The following is a 13,018-nucleotide window of genomic DNA, read 5'->3' on the forward strand; positions in this document are numbered from 1 at the left end:
CAAATTTGGTTTTGAGACAAACCGGTTTCGGCGTTGTGCCATCATCAGTGTCGATTTTCGTTCTTAAAAACTATTTCCTACGTTCACGTAAGGCTACTCCATTTTAATTTTACAATTTTTTGCATTTAGATATTGTGAGGAACTCATAAACTCTTTCAATTGGAAATCGTAGTTGCAATGACGAAGTTGCCCTTCTTTGACAAACATGAAATAGATTTACGTGCAATTGGGCATAATTTTTCAAAAAAAAAAAATTAAGATCCTTAGAAATATGTACGGCTTACTGTAAATATATAAACTTTATAATATTTTACGACAACATTGGTATCACAGAAAACGAGCTATTTCGATTATCAAGATAGGATGAAATTTAATTGTATACAACGACCGGTTGCGAGATGTCGTTACATTTTAAAATGCTAATAGATCAAAAAGTGTTGAAAGTAGTTTTTCTCTAAATGCAGTATCAATAGGAAAAATGTAAAATTTAAGTATAGTAAGACAGTTTTAGTGAGTGTAAAGGGGAAATTTTACAGTGTATCGTATAGAAATGAATTCCAAACAATTTATTAATTTAACAATGTCGCGCCCGTTACGCTCCTCCTTGACCTTGTCTGGGCAATACTAATTGAATTTTGTAATTGAAATTTATCTGACTACATATTTAATGTTTGCTGTATTTCTTGCATATAATAATCCAATCATTACTTGAACAGTTTTCTTTACAAAAAAAAAGCCATAGCCGTACGGCTCTAGACTTACGTAACAGACGCTCTTAGTTCGAGCCCTCCTTAGACGAACGAATATACTGCTTTGCTACTAGTTTTTAACACGAATTTTGTCTTTCTGAAAAAATGTTCTGACTAATGTTTTCTGAAAAAATATCTTTCTGAAATTTTGTTTTCTGAATTTCTGGGGGGGCACGGTTCATGGGGTTGAGTATGAAAAATGTAGAAAACGGAGACAATTTTTCACAAATGTATTTCGAATGCCCCTTAAGTGTCTAGAAAATGTGGAAATAAAATGTCAAATTTTTGCATGAAAAAATTGGCCGTGTGTAAACAGGACCCCCAACTACAAAAGAAAAGTTTCCGTTGAAAATTAAAATTTTAATAAGGTGATAAAGTTATTGTTAAAACTGGACTTTTTCAATAACAGTCATAAGGGCTAATTAAACTTCCTTAACCCTAACACCATAGTCGTAACCATACCCATATCCATCCAATGTGATCGATTAATGGTGCCTTGACCTAAAAATCGTGAAAATTTCATAAAAATGAAGAAAACGCAAAAAATTACAAATATATTCCACAAAACAATGAATAAAATCGACAAAAAGTTATTAAATTCATCAACTCAAATATTTTTAGGTTATGGATATGGCGAGAAACCAAAAACCAATTGGTTTGCTATGGTATGGTTATGGCGTTAGCGATATGGTATGGCACCATTAATCGATTACATTGATTTCAATAAGGTAGGTTCGATCAGCTGTTTTATCTGGTTATGGTTTTAGGCTTATAAGTCACCATTAATTGGCCCTATAGCTATTCGTTACGGTTCCTCTATTGTTGTCACTTTTTAATTGTAGATTAATTGATGTTGTTTTTATTTTTATTTTCGGCCTTTCAAAAGTTATATCAAGAAGAATTTCCGAGCTCTGGCACCTTGTCGACATGGTGCATTCACAAGTCCCTGAAGATGATTTCTAATTGATATCGAAATATCGACAAAATAAATAAATACAACATATATGGTATAATCAATTGCATTTTTATTACTAATATATATGTGTGGCCAGAGCTCGGAAATTCTTCTTGATATACATAATTGTAGATTAATTTTAATTTTCATTTTCATAAATAGTTATTAAAAAGTAAAAAAAAATATATATATAAGTTAATAAATGGATTATTGTAAAAAGCGATAATTAAGATGTTATCAGCAAATAAATAATAATATTAATTACATATGTATGTAAGTATTTGTTGTATTAAATCTTATCAAATTTTATTTTTATTTTATATTTACCATTTTATTTCCAATCGGTAATTTTTGTTTCTATTTAATTATGTATAAAAATGTAGAAATTTTACTTCAGCATTTATATGTTTTTGTTTTCTTTATTTTTATTTATTTCTATTTATTGAACACTTAATATATAATTTTCAGTTATTAACTCGATATCATGACAATTGCACTATAATTTTTATCTGTATAATCACAGCTCTGAAAATATATATGTATCTATATAAACACACAAAAATATAAATAAAAAAATGCTGTAAGTCACTGTTGCACAGCACAGCATACCAAAAAATCCACTGGCGACACAACGTCTAAGAAGTCGTTAAACTCAATTTCATTTCATTATCTTGCCAACGAATACAAAAAAGCTCTGCAAATCGTTTTAAATCTTTACTGATGCTACATAATTGTTTATATATGTATATATACACATATTCACGAGTATATGATCATCAAGTATGTCTCTAACATAAATTATTACGCGCGCGCGTCTTTTATTTAACCGGTGATTATGCGTTTAATGTCCGCAATATGATATATTAGATCGCGCGTGCTCATACAACTATTTACCCATGACTATTTACCTACAACTAATTTTAATTTTCCAAATATACTGTGAGCAGGGGCCGATTAACAAGTAGGCAAAATAGGCAGTTGCCTAGGGCCCCAATTTTAGGGGGCCCCCGAAAAATGCAAAAGACTTCTAAAATGTTCTTACAAACATAAAATTCTAGAGAGTGAAAGAAAAATATAATCAGAACTGAAAATACTTTTTACTCCAATAAATAAAACTCAATTGACCGCATTCAAAAGGCGACGACCGACCAACTAGACAAGGTTCCTAAAAGGGGCATTTGCGACTCATTTTATAAACTGTATTAGCGTGCAAAGAAGTGTATCGAAGTGTAAGAAGAGTATATTGAATAATAAAAAAGAACTGTCTCAAAATGTACACTGGTTGTTTTTATTTTGGAAAATTTTGGTTATTTTTGGAACAGAACTCTATTTTGACTGCTATGCGTTCAGTGAGTAAGTCGTTGCAAAGTGAAAACGCAGATTTGAAAATGTGTGTTTTTTTGTACGGATCGTTAGAAGAGAGTTTAGTTTCATTCCGTGAAAATTTCAATGATTTCGAGAAAAAAACAAAACAAATATTACCTGGTGTAGGTATACAGAAATGGTAAAACGTACTCGCCGTAGAAAAAAACAACCTAATGACGGAAATGCTCCAGAAGTAGAATTTTCGCCTCGCGATGATTTTAGGACAAAAGGTTTCCTCGAAATCATCGACAATCTTCACAGTGAAAGTATATGTAAATTTCAGAGAGATTTGCATTTCTCATCAACTTTCCTCTAAGTGATGGTGTCCTCCACGAAGCTATAAATATCTTAGTTATTTTTTATTCTAGAGAGAAGAATTTTTCATTGAAATGAAACAATTCCAAAGTTACGTGAACTCCAGATACACTGATGCACAAAAAACTCATAGTCATTTGTATAAGATTCTAATGGAATATATCATAGCACAGAAATAGCTCTTCGGGTTTTTTTACATTAATGATCACAAATTGTTCTGCCGAACGATCCTTCTCGAAATTAAAAAGAATCAAAGCTGTTGAAAGAGCTACAACGCGACAAGAGTGACTCGAGATGTTAGGTATACTTTGCATTGAGTCAGATTTATTGAACAAAATCGATATTGATGATATAATTGATGAATTTGCTGGAAACAAATGTAGAAAACGACATGTTTTAAATGTAGATAGTAATTTTATTGATATTATTACATTGTGGCAATAAAATTGTTATGAAAGATATAAGTTTGTATTCGAAAAAAGAAGGGAACGGACGTGAAAAAAGAGCGCCCAAATTGATGGTTGCCTAGGGCCCCGTTGGGGGTTAATGCGGTCCTGACTGTGAGCATGTCACTGAGTCGCTCATACATACCGAAATAAACAATAACAAATATTTAACTGAATTAGCTCTCATTTGAGAACCATTGTTCGAGAGCAACGATTTAACTGCTACTGCTACAACAACAACAGCAACGATTTAAAATATTGAGCATAGTTAGTGATATCAACAAAAATACAACAATCGATCTATTAATTATTAAATAGTACCTAATCCCAAATTATTTGAAGCTATAATTTTTGGCAAATCTTTTACAATTACTCCACGAACAATAGGTTAATGAAACTCGAAGTTACGAAACAATTAAATCATGAATTCCACTAATTTCATGATAAACAAAGCAACATTCGTAGGTATCAACACCCAATTTCGCAATTGTAACTGAACGGTGGGTAAAAGCCGCTGTATATTTTAGAGCAAGGGTCTGCACTCTATAGCACAATTGTGCTCTCATTGCGTATGCGAAAGGGCAATCACTTTCATTATTTGGAGGCCCAAGTTTTATAGTGAATAAAAGCAAAACTTATACATGTAAAAACGTGACTTGTCGTTTTTTTCTTATTCAATCTGGGACTCATCGTTTTTCCCATATGAAGAATACATACCAAATCATTCAATTAAAGATGGAAACATCATGACATTCAGTAAAGGGGTGGGTGGATTCGTGTGGAGCTAAGTAACACCTTTGTCCATGCGTGAGGCACTGACTTACTTTGATCAAATTTTGAAGGGGATGTAATTGTATCGTATAATTGTGGACCATCTTGGGACTGTTTAAGGCCTGTTTCGAGAACAACGGGTTTATTTCCGGGATCATGTCAATACTATTCAGGATCACTTCGGGATTATTTAAGGACATATACTAAATAATTTCGTGACTAATTCGAAACCATTTTAGGACCGCTAAACGATCACTTCGGGATTGTTTTTGGAATCATTTTGAAGCTATTACGGGATCAACTTGGAAATTTTTCACGGTCGCTTCAGGAAATGATACGTAAAATAATGCCGAAGAGATCCTGAAATAAAAATAGATCCCGATCTTTTGCTTTAAAATAGCCTACTTAGTCCAAAGTAGCACTTGTTGGCAAGAGTTATACTAGCTGAACTTACGGCGCCTTTGTTAAGGTGCGCTCTTAAAATGGATTATATCGTTGTGGGTTAGATCTGTATCTAGAAGGATTTTCTCTAGCATTAGGTTAAAGAAGTCACGCGATAGGGAGTAGCCTTGCCTGAAGCATCGTTTTCGAATGGCTGGGAGAGGTCCTCACCAATCCTCACGGGAGCTAGTAGTGTTGCTGTTGTTGTTGTATTCTTGATAAAGACACTCCTCGAAGGCTTGGGATTGTGTTATGGATGTTGAGGGTCCTTTGCCGGATATAGATCCGGTACGTTCCGTCAACAATCGTCGGGAACTATTAATATGACATTAACAACCTCATTCTGTTTGGCGAACGATACGCTCAACGAACGATACCTGCTTGGACGATATCGTGTGCTCATGGTATTCTGAATCTTACGTTGCCATTTATCGTGTAGCTTTACGTCGTTCGTCAACTACACGATATCAAGTATCAAACTTGCAACTCTGTGCACATAGGTTTTGTTTTTGTACACGTCCATAAAGTTTACAAAATAAGTGAAATATAAATAAAGTTGTTAGTGAAATAAATATAGTGATATAAATATAATAAAAATGTATCAAGCTATTGCTCTATTAGTGTCCCAAGAAGAAGAATTAAAAATACAAAGGGGGATACTGAGAGACCGCTCGAAAGTTCTTCACTTACCGGACGCTAATAATATCTAATCTAATATAAAATACAAGTTTTTTTATACAATAATAACTAATTAATTAACAATACTCACTTTTTTTGTTTTTGCCGCTCATTTTCAACCAAAACGATAAGTGAATACCTGTTGTTTGTTTTTGACACTTTTATTACGTTCCATTGGTGCGTGAACCAGATACGGATAGAAATTTAACATGCGAATGCAACAACAACGTTGTGATCCTCATATTTATCTGGTTCAATTTCTGATCCGTATAGCAGTTCTGTTCGTTTCGTTTTCTGTAGTAGATTTTTTGACAGCTAACCACTTTTGAGTTGGTAGCACTCATGGCTCAAATATATGGTTGGCTCATCTCTACAGCAACAACATACCTTTGATCACATTGCCAAAATTAGCGTGTTGGTGTTAGACGAATGGAATGGAATGAAAACATAAAACTTAGCATTTGTAAGTAGTAAGAAAATGTTGTAAATTCGTTGGTTTCATTTTAAGTTTGCCATCTTCTTCTGACAATCCGTACTCCAGTGAAATGAAAAAAAATAAAATCAGCTGGTGAGATGAGCCAACCATATAGTTGAACCATTGTAGCACTGAACTAAATACGTGTACATTTGCGTATACATAAAAGATTTCGCTATATTTAAAAACAAAAACACTGAAAGAGTAAACAACTTGAAGATAATGTAAAGAAAATAAATAGTTTGCTTACGTGCGAAACTATTTAAATGTTAATAATTCTATCAGTATCTTAAAATTGTGTGTACGTTTCTTCTTATTTTCAACAAAACAGATGTTTTATATTAGTGCTGCAAGCTCTCATAAAGTTAATCCAGATCGTTCCAATGAGATTTGAGCCAGAGCTAGATAAACCAATGGAACGGCCCTTTTGTTTTCGTATTGGTAGCACCTTTTCGTGATACAGAGCCTCGCCTGCTAAATAAGTGTATGATACATTCATATACGTAACAGGATTCCTTCAACGTACGTGAGGTTGACAATCGGGTAGCCGAAACATGTTGGCCTCGTATCAACAAGAATACGTTCGCTGAAAGCGGCTACTGTGATTGACACTAACCCATTGTGAATTTTTTATTCACAGTTGTTTGACAGATGGTATTTGCAGAATTGTTTTCTGTTTCCTAACATTTCCTACGATCTGTGCATTTATTTTAATTGAAATAGGGAAAATGGCTTCAAAGCAGACTGGAAAAAAGTTGAAATGGGCATTGGACTTCAACAATAGGTAGGTGAAACATGGTCAATGTTCAATGCTCTAATTTGGTTTGTCTCCAGTAAAAATTTAGACTTGCCTGCTCCTCCGGGATATAATCCATCTGTTCTAGTAAACCACACAGAAATAGTACGAGATCAACGACTTGTTATAAAAAAGTCATGGGATCTAGCGCTCGGCCCTTTAAAACAGGCAAAGAATTGCTTAATGTTTAAATTCATAGCCTAATATATATTTTATGAATTACAGATTCCCATGAACTTATTTATAATGTACATGTCAGGCAGTTCCATATCGATATTTCCTATAATGATGGTCGGCATGATGTTAATCAGACCACTTAAAGCAATGTTCTCAACGTCTGTTACCTCAAAAATGGCCGAAGGTGCACAAGGCAGTGGACAGAAGCTCGTATATTTTCTGGGAAATTTGGCAAATGTTGCTGTTGCGCTCTACAAGTGCCATAGTATGGGCTTATTGCCAACGCATGCATCCGACTGGTTAGCATTTGTAGAGCCGCAAACACGTCTTGAATATTATGGTGGCGGAGTTTCATTGGTTTAATGGAATTTACCAAAAATATAGCTATAGTCCAGAAATATTAGTTTTTGTTATAGGTATACATATGTACTTTATCTGCAATCAGTAAATCCAAATAAAAATTCTACAGAAAATATAATATGGTATCTGAGCTAATCAAAGACCTTCTTTGTGTCTCTCTTAACATCATAAATGAGCTGTTCGGCCACTGATCTGAAATAAAATTAACAAAAAAGACAAGAGCTTGAGTAATTTAAATGGTTACCAATAATGAGTGTAGAAAAATAATGCAAGTGGTGTTTTGAAAAGTGAATTGTAAAGCTTATCAAAGTAGGTTCTAGATAGGTCAGCAATTACCTGCAATCATTAAGGCCTTGGTAATGTAATAGCCTATAATTGATGGTAACATCTAATCTCAGCTATAGCTATGAGCCCCTTACACTACATAGCTTTTGCATTAACCCAGCGAAAACTGGCATAAGCGGTCTTCAGCAATAAGGAATACTGGTTTCACTCCTGACAGATAAATCTTAGAACAAGGTAAATAAAGTATATCACACGCATTATTTTAGGTTTATTCACGCTACAAATAAACCACACCTTAGGTAAATAAATAAAAAAAAAAACGTTGCCTAAACAAAAACGGGATACATGATAAATAGAACCTAACTATTGAAGATGAATTTTCGCAATATTTTCAAGAAAAATAGATTTCCTTTTTATTTGAAAAATTAGGACGCCGGTATCACTAGTAAGAGAATCTCATTTTCAAAAATTTATTTACTATATTATCTTTCTACAAATTGGCGAGCGGAGAGCTTTTCAGACAGACTCCAATTGGCTTCTGGCAAATAAATTTTTGAAGAAAATGATATACACTTCCTGGGCTGGCCGAACCACTAAAAATAATAATTCCTTAACTTTAGGCATGATAGCATACAAAGGTACACAAAAATTAAGAGAATTATGTGGAATACGCCATACAACTAATATTCCTTATAGAATCAAAGCTTGATGCCATAAGCCCTTCGGCCATATGAAGCTAGCAGGATGCCATGAAACTATACATATATACATACATATGGTTATGTACAAATACATCTATGTAATTATATTTACTATTTTTATAATTTATTGATTTGGCATATAAATTTCCAAACTGTTTTTTTGGTACATATTGATTAAAATCGGATTTTGTGAGCCAGTAATCTAATTCTTGTGCTGTCGGAAAAATTGAATTTGAAGATTTGAATGTTTTCAGTCGTATTTGATTGCTGATAATTATGTTGGTATGCTTATAAATATTACAGAGAAATTTTTTGGACCCGAAGATGGTTTTATTCAAAGTTGGACGAGTTGCGTTTATATAAATGTTTTCTTTTTTAGTGATTTGTCAATATTTCTTCCATTTTCGAGTGATATAAGACAAAATAAATTTTAATGCGTTGTTTTAATTTAATAAATATTAAAAAAAAATATTATTAAACAATATTTTTTGTATTTTATATAATAGTTTGTGGACTTTCTTGTCCTTATCTAGGTATGCATTGTATGTCCGGTATTTTATATGTAACGTCACGATCAGCGTTAACTAGAAAGTAATATTTAAACAAAATTAGTGTTACTATTAGTGCACTACTTTTTTCGGTGCTCATCCGCAAATTCCTTTATCTTATCGACAAGCTTGCCAGGCTCGTCAACTCGTGGAACCTGAAAAAAATCTAATCCTTATAGTATCCATGTCCAATACATGCAAGATATACAAATCTTACCTCATAATTTTGACTTATATATATACCGGTGTATATACCAGCACCGAATGTTAGCTGAAAAATATATTTATTAAAATCCATAAATTATTATGATAAAGCTGTTTAAATTAAATGTGACGAGTTCAGAACGAGGCTAACATTTGCGAACGAGCACCAAAAAAGTTATTTAGATGATAGCCAGGGTTTAAGGGTTCTGTGTAACTCTATTGACTCATTCAGGCTATGTAAGTTTCTCACGGACCGGCCAGTTCAACCTAAGGATTTCGGGTACGTTTATAATTAACTTTAATTATTGGTGGTAGTTATCAATAAAATTACTTAGAACATTTTCTTTTAAATGTATCACAATCATCGAAAAGTATATTCTAAAGTTTTATCTTCTGGGAATCTTAGAATTCCTCTTTAAAATTTCAGTAGTTCTATTCACTTATATTTTACATGTGAAATATCAAAATATTCTGCGCCGAAGGAGATCTTTTGGCAAACTATTCAAAAACTACATTGGATGTTGAGCGCACCGCAGAGGAAGTCCTAATGGAACATTGCGGTGGCTGGCTGCGAAGTGATTAATTCATATAATTAACATACTCGTATACATTTGAGGTAATAGTCTAGTTGAGGGGTCGACTGCTAATACGCTACCAAAAATATCGAGAGGAGTCAAAAGACGCGTATTAATCTCGAGAACAATAATCCGAAGGCGGAAAAGAAAAATGTTATCTCTGTCCGAAGATATTTGTAGTTGAAGTTGGCGATTTGCATGTGGTTGTTGTTGTGTTTTTACCCCCAAAAAAAATTGTGCATCACCGTGGCGGTAGCCACGGTTATACCACACACCCGGACTTGGCATGGCGTAGCCCATGGTTATTTTTTATAAGCGCGTCCGAAGGCCGCCAACGCAGAAAGGTTTTCTGCGCAAAAATACTATGGATCCCACCCCCGGTTTCGGAGGTACCCGTGGGTCTTTTTTCGGGTTTTCGTTAATATCTTTTGAAAGATTTAAAATTTTTCTTTTCCTCCTTCGGATTATTGTTCTCGAGATTAATACGCTTCTTTTGACACCTCTCTCGATATTTTTTGACGCGTATTAGCAGTCGACCCCTCAACTAGACTATTACCACATTTGATTGCCTTTTATGTTTCTTCTGAACAGGCACTCAAGTTGTTTGAATCAATCGGATCTTCATGTAACAGTCAGTACTTTGCCGCATCCAACAATAACTTTTAAAAAAGTCTATAAAAATGATTTGCGATGATTATATAAGACTGCAATTAGTTATCATTATGTAGAGAACAATGGGTTTATTTATATGTAAATGCCAGAATTGCATTGATAAACATTTATTCATTCCAAACAAACAAAGGTGTTCAGACACGAAAACATTTCCCCGCTATAGACCCTCGCTCGCTTCTAATATTTAACGTAACTTTTGCAAATCACCATTGCTGTAGTCGTTTAACAAGTACTCATTATCAAACAAAGTATAACAATAAATTATGAATAAAAACTTACCAAAAATTTCAACATGTCTGAAATATTAACGCCGTTTTCTTAAAAACTGAGCACAAAGCGAAACGAAAGCGAAGTTCAAAAGCAACACCAAGTCGTTTTCTTTCTATTGCATAAACATAGTGTACCTATACCAAGTGTGTTCACTAAGCGATAAACGTCAAAACTACAAACAGCCTCGCTCACCTGATGGAAATCTCAGGTCTAGAGTCGCATTTTTGGGCTCAACGACATCATTTTTGTCTACCAATCGTCTCGACTTTTTCAATTTTTCCATCATTCGGAGCATTCGGTAATGGTATCCATTTTGAATTCGCTGTCATTCCGAATCCAGCGAGTGCCTGTCAGAATGCTTGACAGATAAGTCAACACACTTGTACTTGTACACTATGTTGCATAAACTAAGAAAATGGGTGTTGGGGAGACGTGTAACCATTGTGAATTCATACAAGTGGCGAATGAATTGTGAATTCAACCAAGTCAAGGCGAATTCAGTACCAGTTGTTGTTATCCCAACATCTGATTGCTTCTTCTTGATAATTTTCCATACAACGCCTAGTACTGCAACATGTCAGTTAATCGAAATCAATGAAAATTTTCTTTTGACTTTACATTCTTCTGCACGGTGAATTGGTTGAATTCGCTTTGCCACCACCTAGTATAGATTCGCCTTGATCCAAGTGTAAAATCTTTCTATTCCTCCCAAGGCGAATTCCTAACAGGTGGTGTTATCCCATCAGCTGATTGCTTCTTCTTGATAATTTTCCATACAAAGCCTTGTACAACAAAATGTCAGTTTATCGAAATCTATGAAAATGCCACCACCTGGTATAGATTCGCCTTGGAAAATAACTTAGTTCCCAGGGATGGAACATATGTTAAGGCCCAATTAATGGTGACTTATACCCATAAAACCATAACCAGATAAAACAGTTGATGGAACCTACCTTATGGAAATCAATGTAATCGATTAATGGTGCCATACTATAACGTTAACGCCATAACCATATCATAGCCAACCAATTGGTTTTTAATTTCTCGCTATATCCATAACCTAAAAATATTTGAGTTGGTAAATTTAATAACTTTTTGTAGATTTTTTCATTGTTTTGGATACTTTATGACTAAGAGACTTATTTTTTTTGGAATATGTTTGTAATTTTTGCGTTTTCTTCATTTTTATGAAATTTTCACGATTTTTAGGTTAAGGCACCATTAATTGATCACATTGGAGATGATTGTGGATATGGGTATGGTTACGACTATGGCCTTAGGGTTAGGGAAGTTTAATTAGCCCTTTAGAATATCGCATGGCGAAACTATAAAGGGTGGCAGCACTGTGAAAGCTGATTCGTACCTTTTAATTTGACTTGATATATCAATTTCCGGCGCAGCACGATTGGGACATTAAAAGAGTAAATAAATGTAAGGCGCGATAACCTCCGAAGAAATCTAAGGCCGAGCTTATCTCCAATTTGCGTCTTGCTCCTCTTGATTTTCCCTACAAATTGGCCGGACGGGACCTACATGTTTTATGCCGACTCCGAACGGCATCTGCAAGGCGGATGAGTTTTCACTGAGAGCTTTTCATGGCAGAAATACACTGGGAGCGCTTACCAAACACTGCCGAGGGGCAACCCCACTTAGAAAAATTTTCTTCTAATTGAAACACCTTATTTCTAAAATTTTGATGATGCTTTGCCGGGTGTGTTAACCCAGAACATACGGTGTGATAGGCGGAGCACGCTACCATCACACCACGGTGGCCGCCATTTGACATTAGTTCATCGATTTACAAAACAAAGTACATGCAACTTTTATTTATGTAATATAAATAATAGTTTGACAAAACTATCACAATGGACCCTTTCAGAGCACTATTTTTGTTGAAAGGTTGCAAACATATCAGCTATATGTTGTTTATGAATAGCGAGTTGAGCAAATTGCCAAATGAAATAAGTATCCCTAAATTTTAAGGAAAGGGATTTCTTAAATCATTTTTTAACTTTTACATAATATTCAGAGGAAACAATGTTATTCATAACAAGACAGCCGAATAAACACATTCAGCAAATGTAGCGAAGAATATTTCTGCCTAGGAATTTGACGTCAAATTCCAACCGTTGAGTAGATCGTAACAGAGCGCTCATAGAGTTATCACTCAACTCTGCTCCACGTATGTTTTTGCTGAAATCGCCAATCGCAGAGACAAAATCGCCGGAAGTGTTA

The 13,018-nt window shown here is 34.3% G+C and overlaps 3 protein-coding genes across 6 annotated transcripts in view; 1 reads left to right on the forward strand and 2 right to left on the reverse strand.

Moving 5' to 3' along the window:
* The window catches only part of LOC137252060 (uncharacterized), a 38,608-nt gene extending 32,580 nt beyond the window's left edge, over nt 1-6,028 (reverse strand). Inside the window, exon 1 of one of the 3 annotated variants that reach the window (XM_067787242.1) lies at nt 5,812-6,028. In XM_067787242.1, the coding sequence (XP_067643343.1) occupies nt 5,812-5,833 (22 nt within the window). In that variant the 5' untranslated portion in view covers nt 5,834-6,028. Of the gene's footprint in view, nt 1-2,031; nt 2,636-5,811 lie in introns of those variants that run through there. The other 2 variants (XM_067787244.1, XM_067787246.1) reach the window with 2 other exon arrangements.
* A 795-nt stretch (nt 6,029-6,823) lies between these two features.
* On the forward strand, nt 6,824-8,878 carry EMC4 (ER membrane protein complex subunit 4). The gene is made up of 3 exons (XM_067756664.1): nt 6,824-6,979; nt 7,030-7,159; nt 7,217-8,878. The coding sequence occupies exons 1-3, from the start codon at nt 6,924-6,926 to the stop codon at nt 7,529-7,531; spliced, it is 501 nt and encodes a 166-aa protein (XP_067612765.1). The 5' UTR covers nt 6,824-6,923; the 3' UTR covers nt 7,532-8,878.
* A 60-nt stretch (nt 8,879-8,938) lies between these two features.
* On the reverse strand, nt 8,939-11,220 carry LOC137233570 (uncharacterized). 2 transcript variants are annotated; one of them, XM_067756666.1, is made up of 4 exons: nt 11,182-11,220; nt 10,793-10,898; nt 9,280-9,333; nt 8,939-9,217 (listed from the first exon to the last, which is right to left on the reverse strand). In XM_067756666.1, the coding sequence occupies exons 2-4, from the start codon at nt 10,805-10,807 to the stop codon at nt 9,143-9,145; spliced, it is 144 nt and encodes a 47-aa protein (XP_067612767.1). In that variant the 5' UTR covers nt 10,808-10,898; nt 11,182-11,220; the 3' UTR covers nt 8,939-9,142. The 2 variants fall into 2 exon arrangements, 1 of the variants encoding a protein (XP_067612767.1); XR_010947511.1 differs by lacking the exon at nt 11,182-11,220 and adding an exon at nt 10,976-10,990 and having other exon boundaries at nt 9,135-9,217; nt 10,793-10,917.
* Between the last annotated feature and the right edge of the window lie 1,798 nt (nt 11,221-13,018).

This window comes from Eurosta solidaginis, chromosome 5 (assembly GCF_040869045.1).
Source record: "Eurosta solidaginis isolate ZX-2024a chromosome 5, ASM4086904v1, whole genome shotgun sequence".
Lineage (NCBI taxonomy): Eukaryota > Metazoa > Arthropoda > Insecta > Diptera > Tephritidae > Eurosta > Eurosta solidaginis.